At 35.7% G+C, this 16351-nt stretch overlaps 2 protein-coding genes and 3 pseudogenes across 2 annotated transcripts; 1 reads left to right on the forward strand and 4 right to left on the reverse strand.

Annotated features, from left to right (window-relative positions):
* Positions 1 to 620: 620 nt before the first annotated feature.
* On the forward strand, positions 621 to 2163 carry LOC111809150. Its single transcript, XM_023695516.1, has one exon. It carries the CDS (start codon positions 976 to 978, stop codon positions 1927 to 1929), a length of 954 nt encoding a protein of 317 aa, XP_023551284.1. The 5' UTR covers positions 621 to 975; the 3' UTR covers positions 1930 to 2163.
* Positions 2164 to 3033: 870 nt separating this feature from the next.
* LOC111809410 (expansin-A7-like) lies at positions 3034 to 4267 on the reverse strand. Its single transcript, XM_023695860.1, has 3 exons — positions 4117 to 4267; positions 3587 to 3902; positions 3034 to 3426 (listed from the first exon to the last, which is right to left on the reverse strand). Exons 1-3 carry the CDS (start codon positions 4262 to 4264, stop codon positions 3114 to 3116), a joined length of 777 nt encoding a protein of 258 aa, XP_023551628.1. The 5' UTR covers positions 4265 to 4267; the 3' UTR covers positions 3034 to 3113.
* A 1844-nt stretch (positions 4268 to 6111) lies between these two features.
* Positions 6112 to 7203, reverse strand: LOC111809124 (annotated as a pseudogene).
* Positions 7204 to 12126: 4923 nt separating this feature from the next.
* On the reverse strand, positions 12127 to 12946 carry LOC111809190 (annotated as a pseudogene).
* An 811-nt stretch (positions 12947 to 13757) lies between these two features.
* Positions 13758 to 15173, reverse strand: LOC111808651 (annotated as a pseudogene).
* Between the last annotated feature and the right edge of the window lie 1178 nt (positions 15174 to 16351).

Below are 16351 nucleotides of genomic sequence, written 5' to 3' on the forward strand. Positions count from 1 at the left end.
TTTCCCTACATTTGGACTCCATCCTTCAAATCTCTAACCCTTTTCAAAATGCTTAAACTACAAGAATTTATCATTGTTGTTATCCGTCAAGCTACCGACATACCATACCAAGCGAATTTAACTAAAATTTTATACGATGAACATATTAGCGTTATGTATAATGTCTTCTTTTACTATATGGTATAGTAATATAAGAACCGAGATTCAAACTTTAAGACTTTAAAGAAGGTCAGGTTAATGAGGTTAAAAAAAGTTGAATAGAAATTAATTGGGTTAAAAGTTCCAATTTGTGCTCTACATATTGACCTATGAGATCCCACCTCGATTGGGGAGCGGAATGAAACATTCCTTATAATAAGGGTGTGGAAATCTTTCCCTAGTAGGCGTGTTTTAAAATCGTGAGACTGACACCGATATGTAACAAGCTAAAACGGACAATATCGACTAGTGGTGAACTTGTTGTTACAAATGGTATCAAGGCTCTGAGCGGTGTGCCAGCAAGGATGTTGGGCCTTCAAGGGGGTGGATGAACGAAGCATTTTTGATAAGGGTGTAGAAATCTCTCCCTAGTAGATGGGACCGTGAAGCTGACAACAATACGTAACGAGCCAAAACGGACAATATCTACTAGCCATGAGCTTGAGTTGTTACACAAGCTATGCTTAAATAGGTTCGTTTATCTACATCTCATCAGTTTCCTCTTTCGTTTCTTCTTTCTCATTTGTTTCGGTCTATGATCTACCACTTTTTCCTTTCTTTGGTTAACGCTTTACATTTCTCCTCTTCAACTCGGAGGAAGCTCTCGGGAAAAGGGTTGTGAGATCCTCTTGTGCTACCTCGATAAGAACGCCTTTCGTAATATTTTCGTGAAGTGGAAAGATCGAAACAATAAAATAGTAGAAGAAAGGCAACTTTTCCTTCCCTTTTCTATTCCTTACATCTCACTCTCATAACCTTCCCAAATTGAAAGGAAGAATGGGTTTCTTCTTCTTCTTCTTCTTCCGTCTGCTTCTCGCCATAACTTCATCAGCCTCATCAATGGCGTCCCTCAAAACTCAACCCCACAAACTCCAATCGACCCATCTTCTTGATCTCTACATCAGAGATTTCACATTGAATTCCCTCGACAATACAATCAAAACAGGGGCACTTCACACCGTCCCATTACCGGAAAATTTAACAGGCATCACCGTCGACACGGCCAGGTTCCGATGCGGCAGTTTACGGCGGTACGGGGCGTCGGTAGGAGAATTCCATCTGGGTGTCGGTGTTTCTCTGAACCCATGTGCAGAGAGAATCGTAATCATCCGGCAAAATTTGGGCTCCAATTGGTCTTCGATTTACTTCAACAACTACCATTTAATTGGGTACCAATTAGTCTCTTCAATTTTGGGGCTTTTGGCTTACAACCCTGGAAATTACACTAACACTTCAAGCTCCCCTGTTCCATTTGAGGTCGGAATTTCCACCGGAGAAAAACCCATTACCATAGATTTCCGGAATTCGACGAGAATGGGAAATATTTCGGGAATCAGGCCGATTTGTGCGAGCTTTGAAAGGGATGGGAGAGTGACATTGGCGAAGGAAATTTCGCCGTTGGTTTGCTCTGCTTTGAGACAGGGGCATTTTGGGTTAGTGGTGGAGGAGGCAGAGCCGGTTGAACTGAGGAAGAAGGAACGGCCGTGGAAGGTGGCCGTCGGAAGCTCGATTGGGGCGGCGATTGGAGCGTTTCTTTTGGGACTGCTTTTGGTGGCGATGTTTGTGAGAGTGAAACAGAGGACGAAAATGGAGGAGATGGAAGTTAGGGCTTATGAAGAGGAAGCTCTGCAGGTTTCGATGGTTGGACATGTCAGAGCTCCGACATCTCCGGGGACTCGGACTTCGCCGTCGATTGAAAATGAGTACTTGCCTCCGTCTAGTCGTCGTTGAGATTTGAGAATGTAATGTTTATTCAGTTTTAGACCTATATTCTTTATTAAACTTCATTCGTTTTTTATGAGAGGGGTGAGCGGCTCGAACCAATCTAATTTAGATCAAGTTCAGACCCTCGGTTGAAAATTGTTGGGAGAGGACTTACATGTCGACTAATTAAAGGGTCGATCATGAATTTATAAGTACATCTTCGTTAGTACGATGTATGTTGGAAAAACAAAATACAAAGACATGAAAACTTATATTCAAGGTGGATAATATCATACCATTGTGAAGGTTCGTGATTCTTAACATGATATCAAAACCATTCCCTTAACTTAGTCATGCTAATCGAATTCTCAAGTGTCGAACAAAGAAGTTGCTAGCCTCAAAAGTGTGGTAAAAAATGACTCAACTGTTGAACAAAGGGTGTACTTTGTTCAAGGGCTTCAGAGCAGGAGCCGAGCCTCGATTAAGGGGAGATTGTTTGAGAGCTCCACATGATTCCTAACATGGTATCAGAACCATGCTTTTAACTTAGTCATGCTAATCAAATTCTCATGTGTCGAACAAAGAAATTTCTAGCTTCAAAGGTGTAGTCAAAAGTGACTCAACTGTCGAACAAATGGTATACTTTGTTCGAGAGCTTCAGAGAATGAGTCGAGTCTCAATTAAAAAAAGACTGTTCGAGGGCTCCACATGCCTCAAAGGGAGGCTCTATGGTCAAAAGTATAGTCGAAAGTGACTTAACTATCGAACAAACAAAAGGTGTACTTTATTTGAGGGCTCTAGAGAAGAAGTCGAGTCTGATTAAGAGGAAGTTGTTTGAGGGCTCCATATGATTTTAGAGAAGCTCTATGGTGTACTTTGTTCGAGAGAAGAATCACATCGACTAATTAAGAGGGTTGTATCACAAGTTTATAAGTAACAAATATCTCATTCAAAATGGACAATTATGAGACCTGATACGAGGAACAAACTCACCCAGGTTTAGATTTGAAGTAAACAACGTTGTATAATTACGAAAACAAATACAGAGACATGTCAATATCAACTACACGAAAGAGAGTTTGAGTACAAAACACCAACTTAAAGGCGACCTCTTTCATGTTAGGAAGCTGATAATTCTTCCATAAACAAACAATCAAACAGCTCATCAAACCAAAAACCAAAGAGCTAGAAACTGATCCTCTTCAAACAAGTCAACGGAAGTTGACATTAGAATTATAAGTCAACCCAACTTGCCAATTTGAAGGAATGACATTCCATAAAGTAAGGGTCTCTCTTGTTGTGTAGGAAGTGATTCTAAAAGAGAGGCCTTGGCCACCCAATGATGAAAAAGCTTGGTATGAAGCTCCCCAGTTATGGCTCATTGTTATCCACCCCGTTTTGCTTCCTTTCACCGCCATTGAGTACACATCGCCGCCGCCGCCTACGTTCATCACGTACACCAATAACCAATACCCATTTCCTTGCAAGCTGAATCGAACGCCGCCTTTTTTCGCACACGGAACCCTACATTATGCAAATAGCTCACCATGTTAGAAATCACGACTCTCTATAATAGTATGATATTGTCCACTTTAAAGTATATGCTCTCGTAGCTTTGTTTTAAACTTTCCTGTATTTCTTACTTATAAACCCATGATTATTCGTGGGTGTTGTGACAACTCACCTACGGTACGCGATAGGGACTATTCCGGCCTTCCACCAAGCGATCTTCATGAACGCCGGCTTGGCCATGTCGAAGTGAACTCTTGGTGGGTTGCACCACCCGCCTGCGTTCGAGTCCTGTGACCAATTTGGCGGGCATAGGTTTGTCGCCGTCACGGTGGTGTATTTCACGTTTGCGTAACACGCCTTCGACTGCACGCATTTGATCTGAAAGCATGTCCCACAAGCATAGCCATTGTTGAACAATGTCGAGCTTAACGCTACTGTGTCGGTTCCATAACCGTTCGTAAACAAGTTTCCATACCCACAAGCTCCTCCTACAAAAAGAAAACAATGGACTAAATCAAGTTCATTTGACGTAGTAGCTAGAATTCGAGGGTGTAACTTCTTCCACACGAACCCATTAGCGAGATGGGCGGACCGAGAATAGGTCAAGGGCAACTTCTTTGTATGATGACATGATGTTAAATGTTAATTGCTTATATACGTAGGAGTAAAATGAGAGTGAAAGCTATGACGATGATTGCGTACCCATGGTAGCGGAGGCAGTTTCGTCGCCATAAAAGGTGGCATGAGCGAGCTTCCACGCGCTTGGTTTGAACACGGCGAGCGTTGGTCTGGTGAAGATGGCGAAAACCAATGGCAGGAAGAAGAAATTGAAGCCTAAAGAAGAAGCCATTTCTTGCCCATTGACCTGGAACTCGCAGGCCCTTTATATATTCTAAGCCACGACCAAAGGGAAGTGCACCTTCGTGACCCTCACGAAGATTTTTGTGTGTACTTTATGAAGTCAATTCATATTATAAATCAAAAAATTAATAAAATTAAAAAAAGGTTTTTAATTAGAGACGTGGGAGATTGGGATTGGACCATGAATTTTGAGACAAACAAAATAAAATTAAATAAAAATTAGAAGTATAATTAGTGGAAAATAACCTCAAATTTTGGGTTCAACGTGCTCGCAGGTTTCATCTCCATATAAAGTCTGCCACCCACTTAGCCTTGTATATATATATATATATATGTATATATATATATATGTATGTATATATATGTATATGTATGTATATATATGTATATATATTGATTGGATTGAAGCTTAAATATAAGAACAGGTGAAATTAATGATATTAATTAGTTTTTCTCTACCAATAATTGTGTCAGATAATTCTTTTTTGAATAATAAATTTACATATTTTTATTAATTACAACCGTTCATAGGAATTAATAAAATGGAAAATTTTAAAATAGATATTAATAATCTAACTTGTTGACTTAGAAAACACACATCAAAATATTTTTAAAAAGTTTCGATACGACTTTTTTAGGTCTAGACTAATGAAATTGTGACAATGCATGTCGATATCACTTAAAACTTAAAAAAAACGACATGAAAGTTTTTAAAATATTAATATTCATAAGATAAATTAGCTTCAAACAAATTTTCAACTGAACTTGCAAAAACAACACGGTTTTCATGGCACAATCTGGATCGAAGTCATTTCTCACCTTGTACTGAAAATGTGAGTAATAAAAATACTCAGTAACCCGATACTAAGGTTAGATATGCATAACAATTAAAAATATACATGTTTACTTGAGGAACCTAAAATGATCTAACAAACAAATTGGTCAATTAACCCATAATTGAATGTGTCAATTTGTTAAGGTACATGTGAGCGATTCTGGGTGGAATTTACTCTAATCGATAGGAATTGACACCCAGTCAACAAAGCAAAGCCATTCGACATGATCGTCATGACAAAATAAATAGATAATTTTCACAAAAACTTTACCCTCCAATTTGACTTGATTCAACTTCCGCTCCTATGTTACAAGTTGACTCGAGTGAAAAAAGACCATTTGGAGTTCTCGAAGTTAACATGGACAAAATTGAAGTGGAACATGTAGTTGACATAAATAACATTTGATTGATAATTTATTTGAAAACTTTATTTATTATTTTAATTTCATAACTTCGTGGTCATTTGAAGGAGTAGTTTGGAGTTATGGAACTTGCCATTATGGTCATAACTCTTGTAGCGATGATTCAAACAATTGTTCCTATATAATGGGCTTGTCTAGGAGGTTGTTCATATCGGAATTTGATATCGAAGTATGATTGAGTTTTCTGTGTTACATTGTATTCTTGAGTGACATTTTGGTGAGAGTCTTTGTAGGGTAAGAGTGAGGTATTCACTTGTAACACTTTGATTATTTGTGATTGGTTGGTACCCGTAGATGTAGGGGAGCTTCTTCTCTCCGAAACACGTAAATATCTTGGTGTCTCTTTGTGTAATTCCGTTCATTATGATTGTGAGTACATTCGTTCTGCTTTCGCTACAACAATCCGTATCATAATTTTGTAGTTGTAGTATTAGTCACACAACAATAAATACCCCACCAACATAGGATGAATTAGGTAAGTGAAAAGAAGCTGGAGTTTGTGTTTAAAAGGTTTTAAGAAACGACAGTGTAAACTTAGCAACAAGTACAATGGACAATGTTATACAAAACCATTCATGCCCCACTTCAATTTCAGACAACATTATAATTTCACAAAACATTCGTACTACAAAAATCAAACAAAAAAACAAAACATGAAGAATCAAAAAACACGACCATATTCAATAATTCATTCTAATCTAAACGAAAATATTCTAAATTGATTAACTTATGCTCAAGCTCAAACACATCGATGCTTGGATAGCAACTGTCATTTTCAACAACTTGACATTCAATAGTGTGAAGGTACTTCTCATTTACTTTGGTCGTAATGCAACTCATAATTTCAAGTCCTTCGGCAACTAAAACTCGAAGAATGTCGGAGACAGGGAGCCTATGTTGGATGGCTGTGTCTAAAACAACTTGAATTCCTAATTCATTTTTCGACCTCACCACCACCGAATCCCTCCGTGAGGAATTAAGCGTTTCCGTCGTACCGATGACCATATTCTCGCTGGAGAGGCTTTTTAGCTCGTCTCTTTGATCAGACAGTTGTCAGATTCTTGTCTGAATAGATTGAATGTACTTAACCGTTTCATGCATGTGGTCGGATATAGAGCGCTTTCCCTACGACAAAAAGATGTTAATTTGTGAAAAAGAACATAACCCATTAAAGAAAATGGTACCTTGAGGTATTCAAGAGGGAGAAGTGAGCGAAGAGAGGAGTAAAGAGAGGACATTTCTTGTCTCCTTTGGCGCTCCACATCTCTATGCATAAGCTTCTTCCTTTTTTGTTCGTTGGGGTTCTCATCGTTGGAAGCGTTGGGCGGTGGGTTTGTCCGGCTGCTTCTTTTGGGCCTTTTGGACGAACTCTTATCATTCTCCAAGGAAGAGATGGAGGGGAACTGAGGAACAGAGATATTATCTATGCATGAAGACATTGAAGGGAGAGGGAAGAGTTCATCTCCCATATCAAATGAAAATGGTGATTCAATATTGAATTCCATTTCTTAAGCCCAACACACATTAACCAATGCTAAAGGGTTCATGAAAATCGCCCATTTATAAGGACGAGTTTCTTAGCGCGTGAGCGAGTGAAAACTTAAACAACGTATTTGTTGCGTGAAAATATGTATCTATATATTCGGTTGAACTATATTCAAATTGATAATTTTTTTTCTTCTACAAAACTATAGAATAGTCGTATTTGTGGTATGATAAATTTTTGTTTAGTAATTGACGGTTATAAGAGTTTATATATTAATGATATTCATAAAAATAATTATGTCAATAATATATGTCTTGTGGACAAGACACTCTTTCACCTTTTCGTTTTCGTTTCTGTTTGCTTTTTAGAATAAAGTGTACGAGTGTTATGAAATTATAAGATAGGTTTCAAATATAGTTTTGTCCTTTAGAAATAATTTTGGTGAGGGTGACAAAAGCATTACTTTTTTTTCTCAATAGCATCTCTCATACAAATTTACGACTTATTGTTCTAAATTATGTGGCTATCATAAACTGTCTTGTCTTGTATTCTTTCTGTAACAGTTCAATTGATCAATTCCAATCTCATTCAGCATGTCTCATGCAAATTGACGATCATTGTTCTAACTTATGTTGCTACTATAAACTGTCTTTTATTCTTTCTATTCTTTATGTGACAACTCAAGCCTACTGCACATATTATCGGCTTTTTCTTTCGAGTTTTAAAATGGATCTTCTCATGAAAGATTTCCACACACTTATAAAGAATGATTTGTTCCCTTCTCTTTATACTTAGATAAGTTACCGTCATCTTTGAGAAATTTCTAGTTCCTCTTATTTCACATGTGATTACGAGAATGATGTGAGATCCATCACTATGCATAAAATATTTGTATACTTGAGTAGTCTATTATTTCCGTGCTTATTTGATTATTGAACAAATGACTAGAAAATTACTGTATCTATATTGAGTTTTTAATATTTTGTTTAAAAAATATTTTTAAACTTTTAAAATGATTTTGAACGTTTAGAACATACCCTAAAGTTTTCAAAAGTTTTATTAATACCCTTAAAAAAAAAAAAAGACAAAATCTCCGGTCACGGTTGTTCTTTCCAACTACATATGTAATCATTTGATTAGTTTATAATGTCAATTTAGTCGCCACATCATCATTATATTCCTAATTTCATATTCAATTTATTTGGGCTATTTTTTCCTTTAACTTCGATTTGATTTGAGTGATATAAATTAAAGCACTAAAATTATTAGTAGTTAAAAGGTAAGTTTGTTATTAAAATATTAATTAATTTAATAATTAAAATAAATAATTTGAAATTAAGGGTAAAAAAAAAAGCCAACAATTTAAAATGTCTCTAAAATTAAAATATGATTAATAAGTTATCCATTTTTAATGTTGTATTTTATATGTTTTCTGATAAATTTAAATTATTTAAAAAATTAAATTGATATATTAAATATATAAAATAAAATTTTATACGTAATTAGACCCTAAATCTTTATTTTATCTCTAAAATTAAGAAAAATGTTGAATAAATTAATAAATTTGAAAATTAAAGAAATTAAAAAAAAAAAAAACTTATACAAATATTTTCTAAAATATACAAATACAAAAATTTGGATGTCGTAATAAAATGGTTCAATAATTTAAATTTGTTTTTATTTATGTATTGCAAATTCCAAATAGGTGTTTAAGTATTAATTTATTTATTTAAGTGAGTTGTTTTTCTCATAAAACAATTCTACTTTTTGACTTTAAGCCATAAAAATTTGAATTATTTTAGATGAATGACATAATAATTGAAATATTTGACAGATTTTAAATCAAATTCAACCTTATTATTTATAATGACAAAATTGCTCAATCACAAGAATAATTGTGTATTTAAATAAGACTGTGGTTGACTCGTGTATTTAAATAATACTCATGCAGGAGAATGTCGTTGGAGTATGAGTACTTGCTGGAATGACTCGTGTTGGTTTGTAGAAATAGTCTTCACTTTTAAGAAACCAGGAGTAGGTAACGTGACCATATCGTAAGGGATGCAGGAGAATGACGTTGGAAGATGAGTACTTGCTGGAATGACTCGTGTTGGTTTGTAGAAATAGTCTTGATTTTTAAAAAGCGAGGAGTAGGTAACGTGACTATATCGTAAGGGGTGCAGGAGAACGTTGTTTGAGTATGACGAGGATGTTGTTGAGGGAAGAATGGGAGGAAGAAAGTAGACATCTTACCATTTTTGTACATCAATATATTAGCCAATCACCACCCCCTCACACCCATAATTATTTACTCACAAGCCCTCGCCCACAAATATGTATTTAACAACACCACCCCACACTTTCCTTAATTTACCCACACGACCCCAACATCTTTGAGACAACAAACATGTGGAACCAATAATTCTATCCAATGGGGAATATTTGTAGTCCGGACAAATTATATCGAATTATGTCGAAACTTTCACTAGTCTTTTCGTTGTTTAGCGAACGATTTAACTACATATATAGTCTAATTAAATTTTTAGATGATTTTATATCAGGAAATAAATTTATTCATCTTCGAAATTTTTGTTTACGTTCTAAAATTGAAAATTATTTTTACATGAATAATTTGCATGATTTCAAAATCTTATTAGTATAATTCGTGTTCCAATAATAATTTTTAAGGTTTTTATTATATGCTCGATTCATCGAGATATTTCTAAGCATGATTCTCGTGTAGGGCTATGAGCTCCTCATCCGTGGCCACCTTTCAATGGGGCAACCTTAATGCTGTCCTATATGTTTTGGTCACTCTCCTAGTGATTGGTTGATGAATATGTATTGAATTGGTAGGCTCAATGTTGACTGATGGTGTACCAACAGAATTGGATTGAGTTCAAGACTGATAGCTCAGCTTAGGTAGCTGTGGCATGCTGGCATTGAGACGCTGTCCCAAAACCTCTTACGAATTTCTAATGAGGAATGATAGTGTCGAGATGTCGTAGGCAACGTCTTGATGCTATGGACAAAAACTTGAGTGCATGAATGTTTTTTTTTTCTTTTGTGTACAAGAAACACGTGACACGACACATGACATTATTTTCGTAGCATTGTGATGCTGCTGGAGATTGCTCGATTTGTTTGATGCAATTTTTGGTGTTTAAACAACTCTTGACAGCGTTTCACTTTGTCTCTCTTTGAGCCTTTTAGTTTCATTTTCTTAGTACTTTAATATACTCCGTAAGCAATCTGATTGTAGGCTATTATCGCATCTTTATCTTAATAAGTATCCACGAGCTTTCCTTAGGACTCTAAGAAGTTCGGGCCTAGGTTCCACTGCTATCTGAGTAACTGGGTACCTCAATGTTTCGAACAGGTCTTTGAACTGAAGTGTACCCCTAGGAGTATGTGCTAGTTTTGATCTTTCTTTTCTATGACTTGAGTGGGTTGTCTTGCTTATGTAATGAATGACCAGTATCTTGGGTTGAGATGCGACCTCATAAGATGTGATACACTATGATTAGTTCTAAATTTGAACAACAATCTGACAAACCCTCCCATGGGACCGGTGTCCATGGGGTTAGTTGATAGATCCTCCTATTGGACCAAAAGTTGCCAAAGTTTGGGAGAAGCGATTTTCTATGTGCCGATAAGCTATTAGGTCACCTACATGGTCCCACGCTCCCCTGCTTAGGGACGGGTTTACAACAAAGAGGTTCTATTTAGGAGACCCCTAGTCATCTCTACTAGGTTGTGGCATGTGTCGTGTTACCCTAATCGTCGACGCCTAGCTCCACAATATGGGAACAAGAGTAGAGTCTTGAGGTACAGTACCAGAGTGAAAAGGGTAGTGAACAAACTGGTGACACTATTCACACTACTATAGCATGATGAGTTACCTTGGTCGTTTTTGGTTTTTGTGGTGGCCTATGAGATTCTTAGGAGCTTCTAGGCAACTTAAATCTCATCTCTCATTTTCAAGACGCTAGGGTTTAGCTCTTCGGAGCTACTCCAAGTCTTTAGGTGCACTCATATCTAGACCTCTGATCTCTCATGCATGCTTTACTAGGGAGTTATACCTATTGATCCCCTAAGCACGTATTTCATAATTTAAACTTCACCTTGGTCATATCTGGGGGTTGAGGTCTATTGGATTCCTAAGACATTTAGGTGTCTTAACACGAACTTCTAGCTCCAAGTTGCTCTATTTGACTCATCGAATCTTTCTTAACTTGGGGGCACTAGGGTCTAGACCCTCTAACCATCACTCACGATCCTAAGAATCTCAGTCTACTAGAGGCGTCCTGAACTAGGTCACCATCTAGTCAACCTAACTCTAACACCCAAGCTCTATGCAGATAAACACTCTCTACAAAGGAGAATACAGTCAAACACCTAGAGCTAACACATACTATATCATCCACACATATAAGAAAACAAGTTCAATGGAGAGATAACGTCCATTAATCACCTCGAGCATATATCACAATAGCTCATCCTCCCTTCTAATACAGCAGAAAGCTTATAAATCAACATTCATCACAAATTTAATCATAGAGGCATTTTGGTAATTTCTCACATCATGCATAAATAATCATCCATATTGTCTAACTTGTATTCTAGTCATGCATATGCTCTCTGGAGCTTTGCATAATACATAAAACAACATGCTTCTCGAAAATTTCAACCTAGGGGCATACCAGTAATTTTACCATACTCATCCAAAAATGCCCTTATGAAATCCTAAACATGCATTTTCTAACCACCTAAGGTAAGAAATGTTCTCATTACTAGTGTTGTAGCAAAAACAATATCGATCACACTCACACACCCACCAACAGAAATTAAACAAAAAGACACAAAGATTTACGTAGTTCGGAGAGAAGAAATTCCCCTACATGCATAGGTAACAACCAATCTCAATAATCAAAATGTTTACAAAGTGTATATCTCACACTCTAAAAACTCATGAGATGTATGTTATTTTAACAACAACAAAAAGAATTGAAAACCATCCTCTATTCAAAAGCTCTCTCCCCTCAAGTTATGGTTACTGTTTCACTTATTTGTTTTGACATATTTTGACGGTGGGTACTAATAATTTTCTAATCTAAGGGAAGATATTCTAAATTGGTTAACTTATGTTGAAGCTCACACACATCGATGCTTGGATAGAAGCCGTCATTTTCAACAACTTGGCATTCAATTGTGTGAAGGTACCTCTCATTTACCTTGGTCGTAATGCAACTCAGAATTTCGAGCCCTTCGACGGCTAAAACTCGAAGAATGTTGGAGACAGGGAGCCTATGTTGGGTGGCTGTGTCTAAAACAACTTGAATTCCTAATTCATTTTTCGACCTCACCACCACCGAATCCCTCCGTGAGGAATTAAGCGTTTCCGTCGTACCGATGACCATATTCTCGCTGGAGAGGCTTTTTAGCTCGTCTCTTTGATCAGACAGTTGTCAGATTCTTGTCTGAATAGATTGAATGTACTTAACCGTTTCATGCATGTGGTCGGATATAGAGCGCTTTCCCTACGACAAAAAGATGTTAATTTGTGAAAAAGAACATAACCCATTAAAGAAAATGGTACCTTGAGGTATTCAAGAGGGAGAAGTGAGCGAAGAGAGGAGTAAAGAGAGGACATTTCTTGTCTCCTTTGGCGCTCCACATCTCTATGCATAAGCTTCTTCCTTTTTTGTTCGTTGGGGTTCTCATCGTTGGAAGCGTTGGGCGGTGGGTTTGTCCGGCTGCTTCTTTTGGGCCTTTTGGACGAACTCTTATCATTCTCCAAGGAAGAGATGGAGGGGAACTGAGGAACAGAGATATTATCTATGCATGAAGACATTGAAGGGAGAGGGAAGAGTTCATCTCCCAAATCAAATGAAAATGGTGATTCAATATTGAATTCCATTTCTTAAGCCCAACACAGATTAACCAATGTTAAAGGGTTCATCAAAAACTTGTACAAAACAATACTCCATTTATAACCACGAGTTTTTAAAGCGGGTTAAACTTTCTTTTTTACTATAACGTGAGGGAGTAACGCATCTGTTACCTGAAATCTAAGGAAATTCGCCAATTCTTTATGTTAGACGAACACAACTCTCCACAATGGTATGATATTGTCCACTTTGAGTATAAGCTTTCATGCTTTGCTTTGTGTTTCCCCAACAGGTCTCATACTAACGTAGAAAGTATTCTTGGATTACAAACTCATAATCATTTACTAAATTAGTGGACGTGAGACTTTAATTTTTTTTTGTCTTTATCTCGAACATACAAAACATGTGCTGAAAATGGAGTGATGAAGAGCATAGATATTTGATTATGTGATCCACACATTCTCCCAAAATGCCCATATTTGGCACGCATCCCCGCGTCTCATGATTTTATTATTAATAATTTTATTTTCTCTTTGGCAATATAATAATAATAATAAATAAATAAATCGAAAATTTAAATTTTTATAAGCTAATCAAGTTCTAATACATAATTATAAACTTTACTAAATGTAAAAATTATTATAAATTAGAGTGAAGGGTTTGAAATAATATGATAGTAGCGATTCTTCATAGATTTTATAGTATTTTTTCATTTTAAATGAAATCAAATAAAAATATTTATAAACTATTAACAAAAATATCTATAAATTTTACTACAATATGTCTGGCGTTTTAGAACATGTCTGCTAAATAATTAATAAAGTCATGCAAATGAGAAGTGATCTAATCTAAGAAGAGTATTTCAAGTTGGTCAACTTATGTTTGATCTCGGACGTAGCGATGGTTCCAACATTGACAGCTTCAAATTCAATAGTGTGAAGGTACCTGCCGTTTATCTTGGTCGTAATGCAGCTGATGATTTCGAGATTTTGTGTAAGTAGAGATTTTATAATCATTGAAAGTGGGAAGCTATGTTGGGTGGCCGTGTCTACAACAACTTGAAATCCTTCCAATCTTGGCTTCACTACCACAAAGTCATTTTTCGAGAATTGCAATGTTTCGACAGTACGAGTGTCCGAATCATCCTTAAAAAGGCTCTTTAGTTCATCTCTTTTGTTGGTCAGCATTCACTGTTTCTTGCATGTGATCGCATATTGATCGCTTTTCCTATTTCAAAACAAGAAAAATAGAAAGATGTGAACTGTGTTAGGAATTACGGCTCTCCACAATAATATGATATTGTCCACTTTGAGAATAAGCTCTCATAACTCTGCTTATGGTTTTCCTAAAAGACCTCGCACCAATAGAGATCTATTCGTTACTTATAAACTCATAACCAACTACAATCCTCCTCTCGAACAAAGTACACCATAGAGCCTCCCTTGAGGCCTATGTAGCCCTCGAATAGTCTTTCCTTAATCGAGGCTCGGCTGCTATTTCTAGAGCCCTCGAACAAAGTACACCCTTTGTTTGAGACTTAAGTTACTTTTGACTACGCCTTCGAGACTCGCAACTTTTTTGTTTGACATTTGAAGATTCTATTAACATGACTAAATTAAATGCATATCTCAGATGCCATGTTAGGAATCACGATTCTCCATAATGGTATTTTATTGTCCATTTTAAGTATAAGCTCTCGTAGCTTTGCTTTTGGTTTCTCCAACAGGTCTGATAACAATGGAGACTATTCCTTACTTATAAACACATGATCAACTTCTTAATTAGCCAATATGAGACTCCCTCTCAACAATGCTCAACAAGCTGTCATATAATTGGCAATTAGAACTAGTTCTAGTTCTCCTATATTTGCTCCTAACTTATTCAAGTTGGCCTATTCTCCTAAAGTTACTCTATAAACATTTGGGTGGGTGATGTTTTTGTAAGTTTTCTTACCTTGAGATTTTCGAGAGGTAGAAGTAAGCGAAGAGCGGCGTTAAGAGTGGACATTTCTTGCTTTCTTTGGCACTCAACATCTCTTTGGATAATCTTCTTCTTTTTGTGTTCGAGGTCGTTGGGCGTGTCGGGAGGCCATTTTTGGGGATTTGGGTGAGATCATTGTCAGTCTTGTCCTTGGGAGAGATGAATGGAGGGTGAGGAAGAGGATGGTCAAAAGAGGAAAGAGAAGGAAGTGGAAATAGCTCATCAATTTGAATAATGAATTTCTTATTTACACGTTGTGATGTTCGAGTAAAGAATAGATACATGAATGAATCGAGACTGTATCCAAATAAAAGCGATCCTGAGAATAAGATGATTAAAAAAAGACTTAAACGAAACGAAAGTTACTATCTATACCAAATAATGTGCACTTTCTTTTTCGATGGCCCAAGCATAGTAACTCTATGGTATTTACATGTAGGTGAAGACAAAACATATTGTAAGTAGTTGATGTGGCAATGTCTTCATTCTTACAAACAGTAAGTAGTTAATGTGGCAATGTCACAAGAGAATGTAAAGGTTATCCTCGGAATTCCAAGACATGCTTGTTACATAATAACTTATTTTTGTCTTTTATAGTCCTAATTTAGTAAAATAAATAAATAAATAAAAATACTAATTTAGTATTCTTTCGTACACCCTTTAGTCATATTAATTTTTAATATAATAGTACATTATTAGTAGCAATATATTATTTTCGGTCGACGGATATCTCTCTTGAATATTTACCTTGTTTATAGTTATAAACTTACAAGAAATATATTAGTGACCGACATAAAAATAGAATATTTAAGAGGGGTACATGTGGTACGAGATTAAAAAAATAATTATGTAAAAATATTTAAATAGAGAAGTAAAGTAGGGGTTCATTTCATATAACACAATAATCCAATTAACCCGTAAGGTATTTTTCAATCAAAATTATATTGAAATTTTGAAATTTTGAAATATTGAATTTAGTTTGTAAATTGATATATATATATATATATATATATATATATTTAACGCATATTTAAATTTTGCAAACTAAAAAAGAATAATATTGTATTATTATTATTATTATTATTATTTTGTATTTTTAAAAATAATACATATAATTGGGACAGTTGGGCTCAAACCACTACCCATATTGAGAGATTATTATATGAAATCCGTCAATAATTCACTAATTTTTTAAAATAACATCATAACTCATCTAATTTGTTAGTTTGGAGACGTCAATTTTACTCTTATTATTATTATTATTAGAAATTCAGACTAGAATCAGTACTTGGGGGAAAAAAATAATACAAATATTATTAATTGGAAAAAAAATTAGGCTAACTTACAACTAGAAGACACAAATATTATTATTATTTTTTTTTTGTTTTAAATACGGAAGCAAAAAAATTTAGGATATGTGTCTTGTATGTTACCCTAAATTTATAAACGTTTCCTATTGAGC

This window comes from Cucurbita pepo, chromosome LG13, assembly GCF_002806865.2.
Source record: "Cucurbita pepo subsp. pepo cultivar mu-cu-16 chromosome LG13, ASM280686v2, whole genome shotgun sequence".
NCBI lineage: Eukaryota > Viridiplantae > Streptophyta > Magnoliopsida > Cucurbitales > Cucurbitaceae > Cucurbita > Cucurbita pepo.

Coding starts and splice junctions, on each gene's coding strand:
- LOC111809150 (XM_023695516.1), top strand. CDS start 976: ATGGGTTTCTTCTTCTTCTTCTTCTTCCGTCTGCTTCTCGCCATAACT.
- LOC111809410 (XM_023695860.1), bottom strand. CDS start 4,264: ATGGCTTCTTCTTTAGGCTTCAATTTCTTCTTCCTGCCATTGGTTTTC. Junction 3,903..4,116: donor AACTGCCTCCGCTACCATGG/GTACGCAATCAT, acceptor TTCTTTTTGTAG/GAGGAGCTTGTGGGTATGGA. Junction 3,427..3,586: donor GTCCCTATCGCGTACCGTAG/GTGAGTTGTCAC, acceptor TGCATAATGTAG/GGTTCCGTGTGCGAAAAAAG.